The sequence below is a fragment of the Ailuropoda melanoleuca genome, chromosome 8 (assembly GCF_002007445.2).
Source record: "Ailuropoda melanoleuca isolate Jingjing chromosome 8, ASM200744v2, whole genome shotgun sequence".
Lineage (NCBI taxonomy): Eukaryota > Metazoa > Chordata > Mammalia > Carnivora > Ursidae > Ailuropoda > Ailuropoda melanoleuca.
The window spans coordinates 81,306,983-81,330,615 of NC_048225.1; the positions used below are offsets into that span (position 1 = coordinate 81,306,983).

The window sequence follows — 23,633 nt, forward strand, 5'->3', positions numbered from 1 at the left end:
AATTATTCTAAAATTGAAAGTTTATTTTAAAAATTTAAGAACTCCATTTTGTGGCCCCGCTGGTGTACCCAGTGAGATTTCAGAAGAGAGAGTTGGGAGAGTCAAGAGAGGTTTCAAGCTCTGCTTTTCAGACCTGAATTAAAAGATTCTAGCAACAACCCCCTTCCCGGCTAAACCAAATTGCCCATCCCCTGGGGCACTGGTGACAGCCTCTCCTCTTGCCCTGCACCTCAGAGTGACTTGGATGACACTTCCTGATCCAGCCATTTTGACAAAAATGCAAAAGGGCCAGATAGGAGCCCCAGACCTAAAAGATTGGAACAGGGAAGCAGGAAAAGGTGGAGGTCTGAGCAGAGGCTCTACAGAGAGGGGAGGCTGGGACCCCTCAGACTGCTGGCCGCTGGACACCCCGCATCCCAACAGCCCCGCCCTGCTGCTGCTTCAGCGTCGGTTGTGACTGTCACAGCCCACGGCCCCATGTCACTTCAGATTACCTTATTCTTCTGGGCTCCGGGTAGCAGAGTGTCTGGAACTAGGTCCCCAGGCCTCTCCTGTCCAGTGTTCGAAGCAGTGCTGTCTTTATAAGCATTCTGACTCCTGGATCTGCAGCAAAATGACAGCAGCAAGTGAGGGGGGTCCTGGGTAAGCCAGCAAAACTGGGCTGCTCTCCACGGAGGCTGGTGGGCTGCGAAGCGTGGGCCATGTCAGGCTGGCACGAGTGCCACAGGGAAAAGCATTGACCTCGCTTTGCTCCCCCGATCAATTAATATACGAGAGAAACAGGAGCTCCTGGGTTCCACAGTGCGGTTACTAGAAGTCACCCCAGGCCCCGTGGAGAAGGGTTGGTTCCTGCAGCCAGACATCCTGACCGACTTAAATCAGAGCAGCTGGGTTGACCAGCTGGTCCAACAAGGCAAAGCCACCAGGCCTAAGCGCACGGGGGCAGGTGCTATGCAAAAGGCTCTTTTCTGCTCACCTTACCCCAGGGACCTCCCATTCTCGGCGCCCAGGAGTGGGTCCCTCAGCCAGGACCCAATTATGAAAACTTCGGCAAGGCCACCTCTGCTCCGAGGTCGACATAGAATGAAAGCCCTCCTGTAGGATGGACCTCAGGTAACCTCGCCAGGACTCAGAGGACCCCACGTTTGGGAGCCGCCTGTCAAAGTTAAGACTCCATTAAAAGTGGCCTGGGCCACCCTGGGCTACTCCACACCTGGGTGGCCAGAACAGAAGCAGACAGAGTTCCGGAGATAGAGACAAGCCCCAGATGCCATGACACTTGCCTAATATAGTCTGAGTTTGGCCACACCGCGTGGAGCTGGCCTCTCCTTTCACACTTACGGATTATTCTGGCTGTCGTGATGCTGCTCACTGAGGTACTTCTGATCTCGGTGATCTTCCTGCCAGATATAAGGGCTCTCTCGCCTTGGCACTGCACCCTCAGAGAAAACGAAATGAAGACAGGTCACTTCCTGCTCCTGAAACTTCAAGAAGACAGCGGCGAGCTGTGGAGCTGAGTTACTGGAGCACCGTAGGTATGAAAACGCATTTGCCAAATTAGATAAAACTGAAGACACGAGATGGAGGTCAACAGGACACCTCTCAGTCCTCCCTGAACCAATTGGCATGGCTCAATACAACTGCATAAGCATGGGGGTCGTGTGTATGTGTTTTCAGTGTTGAAACAGATTTCCCTTGGCTGGCAGGTCAGAAGCTGCCGATAGCACATCCCTAGAACCTTACTATTGGTGATGGGTATAAATTCCTGTTGGTGCATATCTGCCACCCTCAAGGTCAATGATGGTCAGACTGATCACAGCCCAACCGCACACTGGATGACTTCATTGTTGAGAACGGATTTCACTAGTTAAAAATAGAGCTACTCTATGACCCAGCAATTGCACTACTGGGTATTTACCCCAAAGATACAGATGTAGTGAAATGAAGGGGCACCTGCACCCCAATGTTCATAGCAGCATTGTCCACAACAGCCAAACTGCGGAAGGAGCCAAGATGTCCATTGACAGATGAATGGATAAAGAAGACGCGGTTCATATATACAAGGGAATATTACTCAGCCGTCAGAAGGGATGAATACCCACCATCTGCATCAACATGGATGGGACTGGAGGAGATTATACTAAGTGAAATAAGTCAAGCAAAGAAAGACAATTATCATACAGTTTCACTTATATGTGGAACATAAGAAATAGTGCAGAGGATCATAGGGACAGAGAGGGAAAACTGAATGGGAAGAAATCAGAGAGGGAGACAAACCATGAGAGTCTCTTGACTCTGGGAAACAAACTGAGGGTTTCAGAAGGGGGGTGGGTGGAGGGTTGGGGCAACTGGGCGATGGGCATTAAGGAGGGCATGTGATGTAATGAGCACTAGGTGTTATATGCAACTGAGGAATTATGGAAGAACTGACTTCACTGCTACTTGGTCAGAGAGTATAATCTTGGCTACAAGGAGGAGTAGAAGAAGAAATGCGGGCAAAGTACGAGCTATCCATAATCCTGGTAACATAATGGTAGGTTCAGTACTATCACCAGCACGCACAAAGAAGTGACTCCTTTTTGTCTCTTCTCCTCAAGATGTCTAGCAGTAGTGTCTGTGCTGTGACCTGCTGTGGCCTCATCTGGCCAAGAAAGCAGATGAGGACAGGGGCTCTACCTTGGCCAAGCGGGATGGCCAAGGTGAGGCTCTGAGCAGGTCCTATCTACCAGATCAGCGGCGCTATCTGAAAGGCTCCTTGGAGATGATTCCATACCTCTTTCTTCCTGTAGCTGCTGCGGGTGTCCATGGTAGTAATAATTTCCATAAGCATATTCTTCCCTTAGGGTTGAAGAATGATAGCTCCAGTACGGATCCTCCATGCCTGGCCTAAAATACCGCAAAGAAGGCCAGCCGGTCAAGGATGAGTGTGGTAAAGAGAGAAACCAGTGGAGGACTTGACAACATCACAGGACAAAACTGTGACCTCACTCTAGAACTTGCTTGAAAGCCACAGTTAATTCTAGATCCTATAAACAGAAGATCCAGGGTCAGAGCAGGAGTAGGGCCTTTGTTTCAGAACAAGGCTGGGATTTTTATAACAAAACCATAGCCAAGTGTCCCGTTCTCCTTCCCCATGATTCCTCCTACTTCACAAATACATTCAACAATACAAGGTGTTATCTTAGAAAACCCTGCCCTGATTTTTCTGAAGATTTTATTTATTTATTTATTTATTTATTTATTTATTTATTTATTTGAGAGAGACAGCAAGAGAGTGAGCAGGGGGAGGAGCAGAGGGAGATGGAAAAGCAGACTCTGCCCTGAGCACGGAGCCTGATGCGGGACTTGATCTCACAACACCGAGATCATGACCTGAACCGAAATCCAGAGTCGGGTGCTCAACTGACTGAGCCACCCAGGCACCCTGCTCTGCCCTGATATTATTTTAGATAACCCTTCCTGAGATGACTGTGTAGGTACCCAATACGCCATTGTAATTCCCATGCATATTACGTACAGAGGGAAATGAGATGAAGAAGTCACGTTGGACTCTCTTAAATCTTGATTATCTCTATTGTCTCTGTCCTTAACATCCCTTCCTTTGAGAATTCAACAATACAAAAAGACTGGGGGAAGGAATGTCATGTTGTTAGTCTCTATCAATTAATAATTCTTTAGTATTTCATAGGAGCAAATGCTTTACAATAATGGTCATAATTTCAACCCTAAATCTGTAGGCAGGTGAATATCACCCCACCTGGAAAAGCCAAAGTGGAACATAGATGGCTTCCAAATTCCATAAAATACTAAATCCTCTGCGATCAATTAGAATTCAGGAATAGGAATTCCAGATTCTCCTAGAATTACCTCACTGAGCCCTCTTCATTCTGAACTTGGAGGCTGCAACCTTAGATTTGCTTTCTCTGAGGTTAATTTCATTTTCTAAAGTGTTCGCATGTATTGATCCAAAACATACTAGTTCTGTGTGTCTATCACACCCTAAGTTCTGTTCTAGACACTGGGTCCCTTGGTGCTGGTGGTGTCAACACTCACAACATAGGAATCTCTAGGACAAACTTTTCCATAATCTACAAATATTACCTTTTGCAGTCCCAGAGTAAGAGGGGCTCATCTGCTGCCTTGAATCCACCATTCTTTCTACCCTCTGCCCCGCCAACACCCAGTCACACTGTCATGGTCTCTTTAAGGAGACCCACAGGGGACAAAGAGGAGGGAAATACTATTTTCAGTCACCTAACTTCAGTTTGGGAGAGGAAAGTGCTTAGCAAAGTCAACGTAATAGGGTAGAGAAGGAAATAGAAGAAAAAGAGCAGGAATAGAAGGAAAAGGAAGAAGGAAAGGAACAATCTATTCAGAAGCACTTAGGAGCTGGGTGAATTCCAAGCTCTAGAACCATACCTTGAATACAACTGGCTGGGATAACCACCTTCATAATAGCCAAACCCGGACACGGGCTGATGCCTTTCCCCAGGCCTAGACGCATAACGGGGCTGCTGGTGGTCTGTCCTGGGGTCCTGCTGTGACGGCGGGCTCCCATGGGTGTCTTGCCACTGGTGGTACCTCTCTCCATTGTGCCAAGAGTGAGGAACAGGCCGATGAATTCCATCTCTCCGAAGCCCTCGGTCTGGATCCTTTGCTGGTGCCGTGGGCCTCCCCCGTGGCTGAGGTGGCCACTGGGGAGCCCAAAATTCCATCCCCGGCCCTCAGAATTTCTCTCGTGTTTTTAGTCAGTTGTGTATTTTCTCTTCCTGCAGATGACAAAAAAAATCACCATTTTAGGCTTCTTTCCAAACATGATGGTTGATGAGGTTTTGTGAAAAAAAGCACCTACGGTCCTCAAAACCTTTTATCTAAAACAAAACACATAGACACTGATATAGAGATATCCGGGGGGGGAAATGTCAAGCAGATACATGAAATAAATAACAGGCTAGACAATTATGTTGATGTTGCATTAAAAATTAAAAAGTGTTTTTGGAGCAACAATAGATGTGGGAGGCAAGGGAGACAGAGAACAGGCAGAGATAAAGCTCCAAAACACTATCAAAGTATCCCGATTAAATACGTGTGTGTTCATTTATCCCACCAGCAATTATTCCTTCAACAATTACTGTGGAGGCCCTCTGCTATCAGAGAAATAGGTGGGCAGAGAGCTAAGCCAGAGTTTAAATCCTAAGTCTGCCACTTAGTAGCTAGTTAATTTTTTCAAGCCTCAATTTCCCTGAGAAATAGAACGGGGACCATAAGGACTAGCTTTGCAGGGTTACTGTCGGAATCAGTGGTAACTTCTGGAAAGTGCCCAACACACTGCCTGGCATATGGTAGTTGTTCATTTTAACAGTAGTTGATGTCATCAGAGATCAGATTAGGGCAGTATGAATGGATGGAGACATTTCCTAAACAAAAAGAAGCTTACATTGACCTCAAGAGACATTTTTTCTGAATCCTTAACCTCTTAGAAGAAGGAGGCTCTATAATGTGGCCACGGCCGCCTTTCCTCCAAGGGACTCAAGTTTGGGATTGCTCTCATGACCAACTAGACAGCCATGTCTCTGTAATCTTCCTGGCTGGAAATTTTTAAATCTGGAAGTCTCCCGGCATCAAATTAAATTTTCCCCACTTATTTTTCAACATGAGAAATAGCTCTGAAGACATATGGTCTTCCAAGTTCCTCTGCCCTGTATCACAGAGGGGCACCTGCCTCCACAGCCTCCAAAAGGAAAGCACATCAGCCCTCACTGGTGACGGGGATTCTCTTACGTCAGGAGGATATATTAGTTCAGTCAGACCCCATGTTTTTTCTCTCTTGGGAACTGTTTCAGGTTGAAAGATTCTAATCAAATACAGTTAACATGCTCCCACTCCTGAAACTCCCAGCCTCACGTAAAAATTGTATGAGAACAAAGGTCAAAGGGTATATGTTGAAATCAAGATATCACTGTGCTTGAATACCATGGAGCCAGGGTCCACAGCTATGAGCCAAGAGCTGTAAGCAGAACATACGAGAAGAGCAAAGTGCCTTCCACCTCAAGAATGATTACAGCTCAGAAAAACTCACACCTTCCTTGCTGTGTCAGCCCCCTCCCTTGAAAACAGCCAGGCGCAATGCAAGCCTTTCCCAGAAAATCCCAGCAAAAGCCAAATGCCCCAACACAGTGAAAGGGCACATGGGTCTTTCCTGAAGGCCCATGGAACCTAATACCATTTGGACACAAGTAAGCTCAACAAGAAGAAAGCCTCTTTTGCCCTGTCCCCAGATATTTTCACTAGACTGCCCTTCTTCAGTCGCAAAGGCACGATACCCAATCTCTTGGCTGAAATCACATCATTCGGTTGCTGACATATCAGCTCCCGTAGGTTAGACCTCAGGCTATCATGAAGGACCCCAAAGGAAAAGCACCCAAGATTCTCAAACTGGAGGTATCACATCTAGAATGACAAGCCACACTTTCACATTCACATAAGTGACCCTTGGTGGCCCCAGCAAGGGCGAAACTGCCTTTCCTAATCCGACAGGACAGCACCGCAGAGAGAAAGAGAGCAAGGGAGCCAGCGTCCCCACACACCTGCTCGGTGGCTTCCCCCCTTCCTCCAGCGCGGCTTCCTTCAGCACTCTCCAGGCCCAAGTGTGTCTCTCTCCTCTTGGGGAATGTCAAAGTCCAGCTGCCACATCTACCAGGTCTCACCTGGCCTTCAGCTCTCCAGCCCGTCAGGTGCCTGTTGCAACGGCGCACCCTCCATGGAGCTGATTCACTGGGGCGAAGTCCAGCCCCACTACCTCAGTCGGGGACAGGCCTGACGGGGCACATTTGCTCAGAACCCACGGGAGGCTGGTGCTTCTATTTGCCCGGTCATGGGCTGAGCCCCTGTCACTTGCATCCAAATCCCAGAGCAAACAAAGAATAGAGACAGCAGAGAGAGGAAATGCAGAAAGCCCGAGGCAGCCTGGCCCTGGGGAGAAGCGTACCACCTCCAGGGTGTGGACTCAGGGCTCTGCCACTGCTGTCTCTAACGCTCAGCCTCTGAGTCTCAGTTTCCTCCTCTCAAAGACCAATAAGAGGGGCTCCTGGTGTCAGTTAAATGTTTGCCTTGGCTCAGGTCTTGGTCTCAGGGTTCTGGGATCGAGCTTCAATATCAGGCTCCCTGCTCAGCCGAGAGTCTGCCTCTCCCTCTCCCTCTGCCCCTGCTCCCCATGATCGCTTTCTCTCCCTCTCTCTCTCTCAAATAAATAAATACAATCTTTTAAAAACATAAAATAAAAGAGGAATAACAATACTTAGCCTCTGACAGTCATGAGGATTAGATGTTGTAAAGTGGCACATGATACAGAAATGCGTATGCTGTATAAATAAGTAGAAAAATTTTCCTTTCAGAAAAGGTGAGCTAATTGCACTGGTGGAGGCAGACAGAGCCCTCACTGGTCTGTAGTAGTCACCTGGTTTGTCTGGTCTGGGGTTTTCTCATTCATGTTTTTCTCTGCTGGGTTCTGGTTGTGGCAGCAGACGGAAGGCGAATTTAACGTCCGATATTGAACTGGAGGCACTGAGAAGTTTTCTATTACAAAAAGAAAATCATTGTTTGCATTTAAAAAACACATTTCTTCAGGCAAACATAGAGAAGCTTATGCCCACTTTTGAATCACTGCTTAAAAATTCAGCAAATCATCGTGTTAGACACCTTAAGCTTGCATAATGTTATAGTTCAATTATATCTCAATAAAGCCGGGGGGAAATAAATAGAATTCAGAATTTGCTCTAAAAAGGCCCAAATCACTTATTCTTTCATTCAGCAAACACTTACCGAGGGCCTATTATGAGCCAGGACTTGAGACACATAACTATGAAAGACGCAGTCCTTGACTTCAAAAAGCAGGAGCAAGTTAACCTCTCATGTTGCGACTAGTCCAGGGAAGACCAACTTGGGTGGGTCTCACGGTCAGAGAAAGTAACGTACGTAAACTATAAGATTTTGTCTCAGACCCTCAGCTGACTTCTAGGGCCCAGCAGCTGGGTGTAGAATTCTCTGAACGCAGTAATGGTTTCTTACCCCCACTGGTAAGCCATTGGCTGTACTGCCATTTTTAATTCTCCTGAGAAGAAGTCCTAGAGAAGGACACACACATTAGCAGCTGGAATCAGAAGAGGGCTGATTATGACACAGACCCAGGTATCAAATTATAAGTTCCAGTACATCACAATAATATTCCTGAAAATCTGATATAACTCGTTTGGCTTATGACATGATGCTAGTCCTGCATTGAACACCAGCTAGCTACATTACTGGAATGTGAACTCCGGAAGGGACCTTGAGATTATTTTAGCAACTTCACCTTGTTGATGATAAAACTAAAATCCTGAGAAGGGAAGTGATTTATCTAAGACTGCAAAGCTAACTGGAACCTCAGTCAGGATTACGGTGGTATGCTGGAGTTACCTTGCCCTGGGCTTCCAAGAGCTGATTTAAAAACATTCATGAACGGTGTGAGCCAGTAGTTAAACCACTGGTAATCTGGAATCCATCACGGTGGGAGGATTTACGCAAAAACTCCCAAATGTTACAAAGCAAGGTGCCGGTTGTTGATTTCAGGCCAGTTTAGCAGCATCCTGAGGACAACCCCAATGTCCTCCTTCCTGATTCAGTGCTCTTTCAACTGCAGAATTATCATTCTGTTACTAGCTTTCATTGCACATCTCTGGTTTAAACATCTAGCCCAGTTATTCCAAATGCTCCTTTTGTGACATCCCAAAGCATCTCTAATTATCTCAAGAGTTATTATGAAACTCTTCAAACACTCACCAACCAAAATTAATTTTAATTAGCTTTAATTATTTTATATTGACATATGGCATACAACAGTTATATGGGTCATGGAATGAAATAGATCGTGGTGGGATCTCACGGCTTCAAAGGTTTGGGATTTATCAATCTCTGCCTTTCCCAGCCCCACATATCTACAGTTACTAAATCGTTCAACCTAGCAGCTCAATTCCTCCTGGTTTCTAACCAGCTTGACAGTACATTAGCAGCTTGTCGCCAGCAGAAGGTGTGCTAAAATTAGTCCTGTCACCCCAAGTCCTAGTGGCAATGCCCTTGCATGATCCCATAGGCTTCTGAATGCTGGAACAGCTACAGTCTTCACATTATCCCCTTCCCCAGGTATCCTGTCCTCATGCCTGATTCCCGCTCTTCATTCCAACTATCCACTGGAATTGGAACCTGGGCCGCTTGGTAATTGATGTGAATTTCCTTTCCCAGTCTCTGTTCCCCTTTCCAAATGCTAGGTCACTGACGAAAGTCTTGCTTCACATAGGAGTAACTACCCTGGTTTGACGCCGGTCTAACAAGAGTATCATCGCTGCTATAGTAATGTTGTTATTCTCTGCCCACCGGACTAGTGCTGATAAATGTGAACACCCATCTCGATCCAGGTCAGGTTGGCCATGAATCCGTGAGCACTAGGATTTAATGATTGCTTACTCTTGCAAGGGACAGTCCAGCAGCTGAGATGTGCCCCAGGCCATTCCTTTCCTAAAAGTAAAAACTTAGAAAACAGACTGAGGCCCTATGTCAACAGGTTAACAGCAATTATTTGTCTGGACCAGGGGATTGTGAATGATTTTATTTTTCTCTTCCTCCTTGTCCATATCTCCTAACTTTTTTACAATAAACGTGTTATTTTTAAAGAAAAAAATCAACTAACATTATTTTTAATCAATACTCAATCCAAATGTGTCATTGTCACATCAGCAACGATTATGCACCCATATGCAACAATTATGCTAAAATGGGGCAATAACTCCCCAAAGTGTCCAAGATTGGTTAACTGTGCTCAGTCTGCTCTTCTGGAAAGAAGATTCCAGAAAGTCATTCATTCAATAAACAAATGTTTATTAAACATCCACTATATGCCCAGCATTGTCACATGCATAGGGCATAAAGATAAATAACATATAATCCCTAACCTGTAGAAGCTTTCAGTCCAGTGGAGCAGTAGACATTCAGACATGGAGAAGAGGGGAGAAATAAAATATATATTCACAGACTGTGTGTGTATGTGTGTGTGTATAAAGCATATGTTCATATATATGTATTTTTGTTTATAAAACAGAATCAGCATAAAATGATACTCTGTTGAATGTAAAAAATGAAGAGAGAGAAATGGAGGACAATTCCAAGTTTCCAGGCTGTAGAGAGGGGATCATGCTGCCTTTTGGGGGGATAATAATCTTGGAAGAGGACCCAGTTTGGTGAGGAGATGATGCTTTCTGTGTTGGCCTTGCTAACTGAGGGGCCTGTGGGCAGTGGTAAGAGTGGTCAAGAGATAGTAGACACTAAGAGTCTAGAGCTCAAGACAGTGGTCTGTGGAGGGAGATGGGGTGATTGAAGTCACAGACATGGGTAGTGTTGCCTAAAAATGCTGGGAATTAGAAGAAAGGTCCTAGGAAGGAGCTCTGACGAACACTGATATCTAAGAGCTGGATACCGAAGAGGAGTCCATGAAGGAGAATAGGGAGGGGCTGGAAAGATAGGCAGAGAGCCAAGGGTGGATGGTGTCCCAGGAGCCAGGAGAGGTGATGGCTCCAAAAACAGGAAAGAGCTCAGCAATGCCACACTTCAGGGAAATGTTGAGAAAGGCAACCGCCAGGAAGTGTCCTCCACATCCGGGGATTTAACAACCAGGAGATTTGATGATCATAACATGAACAATTTCAGTGGAACAATGGCCAAGGGAGTGAGGAATTGGAAAGAAAAGTCACTTATGCAGAGCATGTAAAGTAAGGAAAAGGAGACTGACAGGAAAATCCCTTCATCTAGAAGCCCGGATGTGAAGAACAGGGGCAATCGCGGGGGCTGCCGCGGGACACTCAGCTTGGAAGAACCAGGTTAAAGCGGACAAGACAAAAGAGAGTTCCATGTTGATTCCCATGGAGATACAGAAAAGAAACAGGTACTGAACGAGTAGATCCCCAAAGAGGCTGGTTATATGGGATGCGGAGTATAGGAGCAAAAAGGGAACCCAGCTAAGAGGACGGACAGACACCTCATCCGTGAGGAAGGGGTAGGGAGGAGGAGACAAGCACAGACGGGGACAAGCTTGTGCATAAAGTGCCAACTATGGAGACATCTCCGGGGGCCTAGACTGCCTCGTTCCACCGGCTAGAAAGCAGGGAGCATTTGGAAAGGGACTTGATAAGGGTTTGGATCGCCCGCGTGGAAGGTGGGAGTGGGTTTTCGCAGGAAGGACCGTGTGCTCAGAGGACAAGTGGGCTGGAAATGCAGCTGTTCCTGGACACCTGGATGAGCGTGAACTCCACGGGCACCCTGCCCAGCTGTGCTTCGTTCCATGTCACACATGCCCGCGGTGCCCAGCCCAGTGCCTGCCCTATGACATGGGCTCAGCAAAGTTTTTACTTATAGATGAGTGGACACCTCGCGCTGACAGTAGCAACAGTCTAACTGTCCGATTCTACCTAGTAGTTTTCCCATCGTGAGCATAGAACTAAACTTTGAGATGGAGTTTCTAGAGAAAGGAAAAGGGAACGTTGAGGCAGTAAGTTCAGGGGACTGACCAGAGAGTGGTTAAAGGGGTGGCATGTGGAGACGAGACAGAAACAGAGGCAGAGTATCTGCACACCTTGTTAAACTGAGGTCCCTACATATACTTAAGAGACATGCTCCAGTGGGATGGTGAGGAAAAAAGAACATTAAATCACAATAAAAAAAAAAAAACCCACCTCTTTGTCACAGTGGACACGACTGGATAATGCCCACACCTGCATTTCCAACCACGGCTGAGACGTTGAGGCTTTTAGTCAGCAAGCATCTCCTATCTCTGATTGTAAGAACGAGTCAACGGGCGCCTGGGTGGCTCAGCCGTTAAGAGTCAGCCTTCGGCTCAGGTCCTGATCCCAGGATCCTGGGATCGAGCCCTGCATCAGGCTCTCTGCTCAGCAGGAAGCCTGCTTCTCCCTCTCCCACTCCCCCTGCTTGTGTTCCCTCTCTCGCTATCTCTCCCTCTGTCAAATAAATAAATAAAATCTTTTAAAAAATAAATAAATAAGAACGAGTCAAGGGGTGAAGATTTAGGGCAGAGCAGGCTCTGGGCTCCAGCAAAGCCACCCTTCGGAGCCAGCCTCGAAGATATGGGGCTCGTGGCCTCAGCCAGTCATTGGCTGCCAAGGCTTTGACCCCTTCCTTCAGGGAAGCCGGGTGTCGGGCAAGAAGCAGAGCGCGTGTGCCAGTCAGCAGTTCCAGTTATCAGGAAAAGCGCAAGCCAGGAAACCACAATCTGAGGGCCAGGGACAATTAGCCTGGCACAGGCACCATCAGCCACCTGCCAGTCCTGGGACCGGGGCTCTCAGAAGCAGAGGTCTGGGCACAAAGCAGGTTTCCTCCAGGACGAAGGAACACTGTGTCTGCACACTCCTTTCAGTGCCACCCACCTGACTGCCTGCGAACCCGCCCTCCCTGCGTCCGCCCCGGCTGCCAAGAGCTGCGGAGAGAAAGCTCTGGAGAAAGAACGACTCCATTCTTCCCTAGCAGCCCCGGGCTGGAGGGCCGGCCCGCCTTCCCTTCACTTTACCACCCCCCATTTTACTGATGCCCCCGAAGCAGGATGAGTGGGTGGTGGATGGCTGCTGCTGTGACTTCTGACCTCACATCAAGTGCCAACCGGCTGGGGTGACTCACACAGCCACTAGGCAACATAAAGGGCTGTCATTATCCTCAGAGTGTTCTCTGAGCCAGCGAGGCCAACAGGACATAAATTCCCCACAGGAGCAGGACCACTTATCCTGGCGGACCCAGAATAAGCCTGCCTGGGAGTGAATCTCAGCTCCCACTTCCCGATCTGCTGGCTGCGTGAGCTCGGCAAGTCATTCTGTGTCTCCTTGTCATCATCTGTAAGATGGGGACAATAACAGAAGTGAGCTCGCAGCGTTATTATAAGGGTCTAATTAGATTAACCCTTCCAAAATGTTTGGCATATAGTAAGTGCTCAGTAAATGTTAACTGTTATTTCACTGGAAATGCTATAAAGTGCCTAGAAACTGTTCTGCACAAGTCATCAGGAAGGGGTTAATCCAGGATCCATTACTGCTCGGAAATCCACACGTTCTTGATCCAGTGCCCCCCCCCCAATCACTGAGCCAGGAGATCGGGGAAATTACGTCAAATACTACATAGGACAAAAAGAATGGATTAAGGTAAGATCATTAGAATTAGAAACTTCGACAAAGTACAGCCCAGGGCTTCTCACGCCGAAGTCCCTGCAGCCCAGGAAGGGTGTGCAGGATGCCGGAGGGTAGGACCAGTTTTAGTGTACAAGCAATTTTAGAGTGTATTTTAATTTTAAACAAACACAAATATGGTATTATTGAATATTAAGGAATACAATTCAAATCTGCATGAATTTTTACCACGAAGCATGAGACTTCAAAGAAATTTCATGCTTGCAATGGGACAAATAGACACACACATACGCTTACACAGTCACACGCACACACCCTGCACCCCCCAGATCACTCCTGCCATTTGCTGGAAATGTTTAAGAGACTCATTTGGAACAAGAGCAGACATTCAGACACCTGACTGATGGGCTGGAAAGAATCTCTAGAAAGCACACACTCCTTCCTGCAGGGGAAGCAGTATCTAAGCCAGGGAGACTCAGGCCGAGTCCTCGCTCTCATTCAGCTCGTTGCATTTGCAGACCCCTGGCATTCCAAGCTCTCCTGCTGGATTCAGATTCTATGTTGCATAAGACACTGTAGGGACCCAGGAGCCCAGCGACACTCTCTTGGTTTATCAACTTCCTTGGCAGGAAGTGTTGGCTCTCCAGTGAAGATGGGTCCTCAGGCTCCTTACAGAAACACACCCCAATACTTTAAAGTCAAGATGCCCTTCCCGATGTCTAACACACATGTGTGACTCAAATTCTGGTTGAACTCTTTGAATAGGGGAAAGCAGCCGTCACGGTGTTCAGCAGCCTTCTCCTCCCCATCCCGTTGATATTTTCTTATAAAACGTCCTTCCCTCAATCATTTTGAGTAGCAAAGGCCCAGGGGAAAGAAAATAGGAATTGAAATTTGGATTTCATTTTAATTATGCCATTTCCCAGCCATGTGTCTCGGGGGTGTGGGGAGAAACACTCAATATGTAGGAGACCCAGTTTCCTCATCTTTAAAATGAAATCTAGAAAGTGCCCCACAGGGCTGTAATGTGGATGAAACGAAATGATATACGGGCAAACACCAAGGTGCCTGTTAAATGGGGAAGTTGGTTTTCCAAAAAAATCTTTGCCTTTACTCTTCTAGGTTCCTTACACTCTGTTAAAGGTGTGACAAGCTAAATGGCGCGCAGAGCTCAGTTAAGAGCTCAGGCTTGGCGGTCAGAATTGGATTTGAGTCCCACTACCTCCATACCTAGTTGGGAGACTTCAAGCCAGTTACTTAACCTCCCAGCCTAAGTGTCCTCATTTGTTAAGTGATCATATAATAATAGATATCTTCACAACGTTGTTGTAGGACAAGAAAGATAATGTACTGTTCATGGTATGTCATAGGTGCTCGATTAATAGTTGATGAATAAATGCATGCATGACCTAGGAAAATCACTTAGCACAGCACCAACACATAGCAAATGTTCGACAAATGCTTGTTGTCAGTGTTGCTGTTTAAGAGCATAGCAGTAGAATTAGCCTCTGGGCTGTTCAGGGTATCCGCTCTTACTGAGCATTCATCCTTACAGTTCATACCGAGTTTTTATACTAGCTGTTCCTTATTATTGGCTTAGAATATAACCTGAGGCTATTGGTTTCTGTTTTCATTCTGCCCTCTCTCTCATCATAATTATCCCTTACATTCATAGCTTGTCTTCCCAATCTACACACATCCTTGGCTCATTGTTTTCATTACCCAGTGGCAAGACCAGAAAGGATAAGAGATTTCACCAAATTCACACAGTGTCTGTCAGTATGTCATCAAGGGGAGGAAAAATCATGCACAGAACTTCCAGTCAAAGCTTTGCTCGGAAAAGCATATTGGTTAGGGACAGCCATGTGGCACATTTAATGCAAAATGCAATTATTTAGAAAGCTTCCATGAGAATACAATGATTGCAATCTTCAAAGCTGTCAGTCGGTGAAAATAGGTTCATTCAACCTGAGATAGATAGATAGATAGATAGATAGATAGATAGATAGATAAATAGAATCATAAAAATAAGAACTCAAAGATTAATTTCTGTATTTTCTCCTTGTCCCATTTGTTAGTCCATAAAGGTGCATAACACTTTGCTGGTTCTCCTCCTCTGCCCGCTGTTCCATGTATGGAAACAGCCCGTGCCTGTGCTGAGCGTCAGTACACACACATATTTTAGCGGCACTCATATCCCTGTTCTCTCGATTTGGAGTTAGTGACTGCAGATACAGCAGCGGTCCCCAGGAGTGCTGTTCTAATGCTGAATTTAGCACACCAGGGCAATTTCCACAGGAGCCACTTACGATGCCAAAAAACAAAGTTCAAATTTCAATTTCTGGAGGCCATTGAAGGGCATGTCAAGATGATGGAGAAGTTTCTTTTCTAAGCATAGATGTCTGCAGGTATCACAAGGGAGATGGCCAAAGTTCATTATTTTCTGAGAGGATCCCATAAACGAATGTTAGAGATTCTCAGCATGATGAGTAAATACTTAACTGCTTTCCCGACATTGTTTCTGCCATGTTGTTTCTGTACAAGCTTTTCGAGAATTTTCCTTTCTCACTAAAGATGCAATACTTTGTATGACATTGACATTATGCCACCATGACCTGGTGCTGGCCCAAATGTCATTTCTGGAATGAGTGATGTCATTAAGTGAAACTGACTGGGGTATATAGCCTTACCCCTGGAGTGAAAAAAAAAACTATTTCCATCATTCAACAAATAATATGTTAGACAAATATTAATTCATTATTTGATGTAATAAAAATATTTTCTCCTATGCAAGCTGACTCTACATACTTTCTCTGATAAAGCGAAAGGATCCCCAAAAAGTCTCTGTTCCTATTTAATAATGAAGAAATGAGTGAGAAACTGAGTACATCAGCCTAGACGGGGGGGGGGGAAGGAGAGCAAGAGAGAACTTGTTTCCACCAAAGGATGCCTATGATAAGGGCTCAGAGATAAAGGAGGGCCTGTGAATTCAGCATATCATCAGTGGGTTTTATGTGCAGTGTGATTGGAGCCTCAAGTAGGAAAAGAAGTGCTGAAGATTGTGTCTGCGCCCCCACAATTCATATGTTGAAATCTAATCCCCAGTGTAATGGTGTTAGGAGATAGAGCCTTTGAGATTATTAGGTCACAGGATAGAGCTCTCTTGAATGGGATTAGTACTCTTATAAAAGGAGCCCCAGTGAGCTCCCTCACCCCTTCTGCCAAGTTAGGACATGGTGCACGCAGAGACACAAGGCCGCGGATTATCTATGAACCAGGAAGCAGACTTCGCCAGACACAGAATCTGCCAGCGCCTTGATCTTAGACTTCCCAGCCTCCAAAACCGGGAGGAGTAATTTTCCACTGTTAATAATCCAGCCAGTCTGTGGAATATGTCATAGCAGCTCAAGCAGACGAAGACAGCAGTGATTAGAGCTGAGACTGAAGAAGCTGTCCTGGCTGCCCCAGCTCTCCCCAGTACCTACATTGTTTGCACACATGATGGCGAGCTTTGCCACGTCTGCCTACGCAGCATCCCACCCTCTGATGAACTTCCCTGCCCCCTCTCAGTTTATATAGCACATATAGGACAGACCCCCCCTCCCTCTCCCTAAGAATCAACACAAAATTCATACCTGGACAGTAAGAGTCTCACGGCTCCCTGCCACAGTGATTAATTCAGCAGTTAGCACGTGCCCAGGGACATGTCCAAGGAGCATCCTCTTCGAACATACACTTGGACTACTGAGAAAGAAGTGTGTTTCCCCCTGAGTTGACTGAAATAATAGAATATCAACCTGGAGCTCCAGGCAGCCATCTGTCCACAATTCATTCATTCAATAACAGTTATTGAATAACAATTATGTGCTTCATGCTGTTATAGGCATTAGGGATACAGAAATAAGACATAATTCTGTTTCTTAGATTTTCACCACCAACTGGAAAGGCAAATAGAGTAAATTAATCACTTTAATAAAATGTGGTAATTGTTACAAAAATTAATATATCATCTGGGAAGGACAGCTAGCTCAGGCAAGGCTTCCTGAGGTAGAAACCCTCCCTGAACCTTGTTGGATAATTAGCGCAAACCAGGGTGAATTGGGGCATGGGAATGGTTCCCGAAGAGGAATCAGCAAGCACAAAGGCATGGAGGGGGTATTCAGCTGGACAAACTCTGGTGACCCCATATTCAATCAGACTAGAGGGTAACCTCAATTCAGGGGAACGGGAGAAAGGAGTCCATATGGCCAAGCTGGGAATGAATCATGAAGATCTGGAATTTTTGCTAAATACTATGAAGAGCATTTAAAAAAATCACACAAGTCACCATGTAGAGAATGGTTTGGGGAGTGCCAGACTGAAGGCAGGGCGAGCCTTAAAATGCAGTTGCCAACAGCTTCCTGTTAAAGCCAATGAAAGCCAAACTAAAGCGCTGGCAGAACAGCAAATGTGAGCAGGGGGTGGGCGTCAGATCCAGGAGAGAACAGGGAAGCGGAATAAATGAGATTTAGAAGGTAATTGAATTTACACAGCTCTGGCCTTGTCATGTCCCTGATCAAGACTGAACTGTCTTTGACTGGAAGAAGCAGGTTTTGTGTGGAAAGGAAAGTTCAGGAGGCCACGGTAAGTTGAGTTGCCTGCAGGACAATGTACTGGAGGTGTCTCAGGGAATGAATAAGTCAGGAGCTCCTGAGAGAAGTCTGCAGGAACTCACATTTGCGGTGGGTGGGATTTATTTGTTTATGTGTTGCTTCTTTCCTGAAGATGTGTCTGGGCTTTGATTTAGGTGTTATCAGCACACAAGTCATCATTAAAATCATGGATGTGAATGAGATTGTCAAGGAAGAGCACACGTTTCAAAATAAAAAATAATAATAATAACTTAAGGTAAAAGGCAGAGAAAGACAAGTCCGTGTGGACTGAGAAGGCATAAGTTAGAACAGCATCAAGAAAGTCAAGGAAGGAGGAATTTAAGAAACAAAACAGGTGAACATAGGGAAAGGGAAGGAAAAATAAAATAAGATAAAAATAGAGAGGGAGGCAAACCGTAAGGAGACTCTTAACTATAGAGAACAAACTGAGGGTTGCTGGAGGGGAGGTGGGTGGGGGGATGGGCTAAATGAGTGATGGGCATTAAGGGCACGTGTTGTGATGACCACTGGGTGTTATATGCAAGTGATGAATCATGAAATTCTACTCTTGAAACCAATACTACACTATATGTTAACTAACTTGAATTTAAATAAAATCTTGGAAGAAAAAAAAGAAAGAAAGTCAAGGAAGGAAAGTGTGTCAAGAAAGAGGAAGAGGTAAAGAGAAAAAATACAGTAAGAGATCAAGATCAATCCCCCGATTCCACAGGGTTGGTGGAATGGTCTGAAAAGGGATAAGACAGAAAGGAGAAACCATGAGGGGTTTTCATTGGCTGACTGGTTGTTGGTTGGTTGGTTGGTTGGTTGGTTGGCTGGTTGGTATAAAATGGGAGATACTATGGTGGAAAGCCAATTAGAGAAGAGACAGGGTAATAAAGGGAATGACTGATGGGTGTGGTCCCCCCCAGGAGGCCAATGGATATGGAGTTCATAGCCCAAGAGAAGGGATTACTCAGGGGTCAAGAAGTACATTTATGCCATTGAGAAGGGAGAGGGTAGCAAGGGATGTATGAATGCCCATGTGGATAATTTTGTGAGCTAGGCTAAGCAAGGCTGATGGGGAAAAAAAATTATGCATGCTAATTATATTAAAGAAATTGATTTATCCATCATTCTATTAAAACATGTCAATGAAACTCCCACAATTTTTAAAGCCAAAAATGACTGAGCTGATGTTGATGTTTCTGGACACTGAGGATGCACTGCTCAGTCACCAAGATAGGTATTTTTATTTTTTTCTTTCTTCTTCTTCTTTTTTTTTTAATGGTATTTTCTATTCTATCTGAAACTACAGCCTGGCTTATTTTTTACTCAGTTTAATTTCTTTCAAGCTGTAGCCTGTGAGTCACACCTATTTCAAGCAATTTTCATTTTCCTTAGTGTCAGACTTTTGTATCTTTTCCCCTCAAAAATCAGCAGCAGTTGGAAATGTACTTGTTCCAATCAATAACCATTTGAAAATAGAAACTCAGATACTTAAGATGAGTCTGTATGCAATTGCTACCTTTAAGACTTCTCTCTTGAAAGCAACCTTTCCTCCTACCAACATGATATTGTCCTTCAAGTTTCTGTTACAGAAAATCATGATCTGATGAAGGCTGGTTGGTGATACATGAGGTAGGTTTCATAAAGAAAGCCACCCCCCGCCCCCGCCACACTGCCCCCTTCCCAAATGGGATGTGGAAAAAATTCAAGGCTGTGTGAAAATCTGTTTGGCAAGGGAAAAACTACACTAGGTGAGGAATCAATTACTGAAGAGTCAATCCTTTCCAACCCGTTCATTTTATAGCAATAAACTGAAGCCCAGAGTGCTGTCTGGTTCATTGGGATCAAGGCCAGAACTCGATTCCAGGTCTCCTGACTCTCCACCCACTGTTCTTTCGTTCTGTTATCACATCTGTTTCTCCTGCTGTGCAGCAAACTCCACAGAGTCAGGAACCTCTTGCATAGTGTTCACTTAGATATCCCCAGCATGGGGGTGACAAGCAGAAATATCTGTTACTCAGTTCACCACACTCAGGGCAGACCGCTACTGGTCATTCGTGAGGTTTCATGCAGAGCTAAACATCAGAGTAAAAGGTCTCAGCAGAAAGAAAGAGAAATCACCAACCCATAAACACATGGTTTATGAACTTGGAAAACACCAGAGACTCTGGACGCGCCTTCCAGGGTGGAAGCCTTGGGAACAGCGGCCGTAGAGCCATCGCTTGCTAAAGGATACACATCAGGGTTTCATTTGTCATTGCGCTGGCAGACACCACACCCCAAGTCAGAGCCTGAGAACACAGAAGTTTCCACGTTGCCTCCAAGTCAGCTTTCACCAACCTGAATCCTCCTTAAAATATTTAACAGGCTCTCTCCTCTCCCCCAGACACTGTAACTGCTGAGGCTCCTTCCATCTTCCCATAATCGAACCTGCCTAAAATTTTTATGCAAGTTGAAATCCCATGTTCTTTTTGCACATTAGCAACGCCTGCCATCCCACGGGGGACAGCCCCTGCAGCAGCATGCGGGCACTTTAAGGGGTTGTAAGGGGCATTAGCTGCAGCTGAAGTTTGTACTGTAAAACAAGACCCTGTGAGGTTTTTCATTTTGCTGAAAACCATGTGCCAGCTTGATGCCTTTCTACTCTGGGTGAGACCAAATGCTTCTCAAATCAATCTGTTAGAAGAGTCTCTGGTGGGAATTGGATTCCCTCTCGGCCTTCTTCAGTGTGAGTTTGTTTTGGTTAATGGTGAAAATAAGTACTTACATCTCTTGGCCCTAAATCAGGAGCTGCTGCTGCTGCTGCTGCTATATCCCACCATGACAGCCTGCTGTTGTCACAGCTGGCAGACGCTGTGAACCGGGATGCCACGTCAGCCGCCCAGAACCTTTCTGCTAGAGCAGCAGTTTCCCAACGGACTGATTCTCTGTGTGGCTCCTGAGGCTGGAAACATGATCTGACCGCCATATTGAGAAGGTCTTAGTAAAAGAGAAAGAAACCACGCTGTATACCCCTTCCTGGCCCTAAATACCGGGTTGACTTTCTAAACTATCATGATAGCAAGTTAACAACTGACCAAAAAATTCAGGATTAGAAATTGAAAAAGTTAGAGACTTTGAATCAGGATTACAGATTTTAGTGCATGAAAAAATCATGAGCTTGGGGAGTGCCTGGGTGGCTCAGCCGGTTAAGCGGTTAAGCGGCAGCCTTTGGCTCATGATCCCAGAGATGCAGTCCTGCATCCTGTCTGCTCAGCGGGGGGGTCTGCATCTCCCTCTCCCTCTGCCTTTTCCTCCTGCTCATGCTCTATCCCGCTCTCACTCAAATAAATAAATAAAATCTTTCTTTAAAAAAATTAATTTCATTTCAAAAAAATGAGAAAGTGAATGCTCATGAATAGGGAAATGGTTGAATAGATTATGAGACATTTATGTCATGGAATATTAGGGTATCTAGTAACAAATAATAAATTAGAGTTGTAGTGGTTCACTTGGAGGGGTTTCTATGGCATATTAGCCAAACAAAAAAAAAAAAGTATATAATATTATCCCATTTGGGGTTGTTATGAAATCTTTTGAGTGAAAAGGAATATATTATCCTATATACTATTCTATATGCATATACACAATTATATGAGCATTTATATATCAACATAGACAAAAGTATATACAAGACATATACCGGGCAATTAAAACACTTACTTTGTGGGAGAGAATGTGTAAGGACAATGGGTAAGGGCACAAATAACTTTTCCAAAGGCTTCACAATAAGCAGCACTTACTACATCACTCCTATAAAATTATCTGTATGTGAATGATGTGTGTGCTTAAAGAGAAGTACATGTTAAGCTTACAAAAGTGTTAATTACATGTCTTTAAGTGCTAGAATGCTATCTGACTGATTTTATTCTCTATCATTTTACATATACTTCAATTTTTAAAAAAGATTTTATTTATTTATTTGAGAGAGAGAGAGAGAGACCAGTAGGGGGAGCAGCAGAGGGAGAAGCAGGCTCTTGGCTGAGCAGGGAGCCCAATGTGGGGCTCAATCCCAGGACCCCAAGATCATGACCTGAGCCAAAGACAGATGCTTAATCAATTGAGCCACCCAAGTGCCCAATACTTCAATTTTTTTCAAGGAAAAATGCTTATTTATATAATCAGAAGAAACACTAAAGTTGTTTCTATTGTGTAAAAATTATGACAAGTGCTATCTTGCCTGAATGTATTATGGGGCCGAACTATCCAGCCCCTGTGCTGAATCTTAAATAGATGTGGGGTTTTCTTTTCCTCTGTGTGTCCCCAAAACACTCAAGAATTCTAAAGATTTTCTGGTGCTTCTCTGGAGCAGACAAGCCATGCCAAAGAGAATGTAAAACACTTTTTAGCCCAGACCTCACACAGCCCTCCTCTCCCTAAAGGTGATGTCAGAGGTGGGTCCCTTCTTCCCCCTTCCGTAACTTGGGCTCAGAGGGAACTTTCCACAGCGCATGCAGGCACAGTGGTGTCGCCGAGAGTGCTGTAATCCACACTGTCTCAGATGATGCCTGTAGCGGTGGCCAGAAATCATTTAGGAACATGCCGATTGAGAAAAAGAAAGAAGTTGCAATTGACCAACCAATCCCTGCATTTCAGTAACAGAGCCAGAGATTGGGAAACGAGCATGTACTGATCAGTGACCAAGTAACCAACACATTTTACATAATTAAAGCACGGTAAAGGTCACTACGTATTCACTGGCCCCATTTTCTGAATTAAAATAAAATGAGATATATGAATATCCTTAGACATTAAATTATCTTAATTATGTAAACAACAACAACACAGAGTTTTTCTTTAACTGGGGCAATCATAGAAAATTCAAGATGTCCCACCACCATAAGGGCTGTGTAACAACCAGATACGTGTATGAATCAGAAGGCATATATTATTGGTATTTATTCATTACCCTGGAATTGGGGAAGCTCCTGATTTTAAACTTACATGAGGAAAAGGACAGACTTAGGTAAAATTTCTGAATTATAGTACTGTCTTAAAAACAACTTTTTTTTTTTTTTTTTTTTTTAAGATTTTATTTATTTATTCGACAGAGATAGAGACAGCCAGCGAGAGAGGGAACACAAGCAGGGGGAGTGGGAGAGGAAGAAGCAGGCTCATAGCAGAGGAGCCTGATGTGGGGCTCGAACCCATAATGCTGGGATCACGCCCTGAGCCGAAGGCAGACGCTTAACCGCTGTGCCACCCAGGCGCCCCTTAAAAACAACTTTTTAAAAAGAAATGTTCTTTCATTTTCAACTACAAAAATAATCCACAGTAGAGTTCAAATTTCTTTAATCCTAAAAGGATTTTTATTTCCACCCATCATTTTAGATAGAAATGGAGATTCAGAGAAGTTAAATAACTTGTCCAAGGTCACACAAGTAGAGCTTAGGGCTCTGGTTCTCAGAGAACATTCCACAACATTGTGCTCGAAATATTAAGCATAGCTCTTGCCTAAGGTGACTTGTCATACCTAGAGAAGACACTCCTAATTACCATGTTCTTGCTTTGTATGCAAAGAGTACCTCCTTAGATTTATGCAAAGAATAGTTAAATATGAACTGCATTTGCCACCTTGTCTTACCATTAGTTTATTGTAGTTTATCTTGATAGTAATCATTCTAATCTACATGAAACAAAGGGTACATAGATCCATAAAAAGCAGAATGTGAATAAGTCACAAACACGGAATGTCAGTAGTAAATGTGAGAAGAGATCAGGAGCGGGCGGGGGGGGGGGGGGAAAA

The 23,633-nt window shown here is 44.9% G+C and overlaps 1 protein-coding gene across 2 annotated transcripts in view; it reads right to left on the reverse strand.

Annotated features, from left to right (window-relative positions):
• The window catches only part of LOC100465314 (protein transport protein Sec16B), a 49,549-nt gene extending 28,520 nt beyond the window's left edge, over positions 1-21,029 (reverse strand). The window contains exons 1-7 of one of the 2 annotated variants that reach the window (XM_034666762.1): positions 20,616-21,029; positions 16,847-16,987; positions 7,457-7,575; positions 4,420-4,769; positions 2,774-2,886; positions 1,342-1,432; positions 495-603 (exon numbers count right to left, since the gene is read on the reverse strand). In XM_034666762.1, coding sequence (XP_034522653.1) covers positions 495-603; positions 1,342-1,432; positions 2,774-2,886; positions 4,420-4,715 — 609 coding nt within the window. In that variant the 5' untranslated portion in view covers positions 4,716-4,769; positions 7,457-7,575; positions 16,847-16,987; positions 20,616-21,029. Of the gene's footprint in view, positions 1-494; positions 604-1,341; positions 1,433-2,773; positions 2,887-4,419; positions 4,770-6,587; positions 7,076-7,456; positions 7,576-16,846; positions 16,988-20,615 lie in introns of those variants that run through there. The other variant, XM_034666763.1, reaches the window with a different exon arrangement.
• Between the last annotated feature and the right edge of the window lie 2,604 nt (positions 21,030-23,633).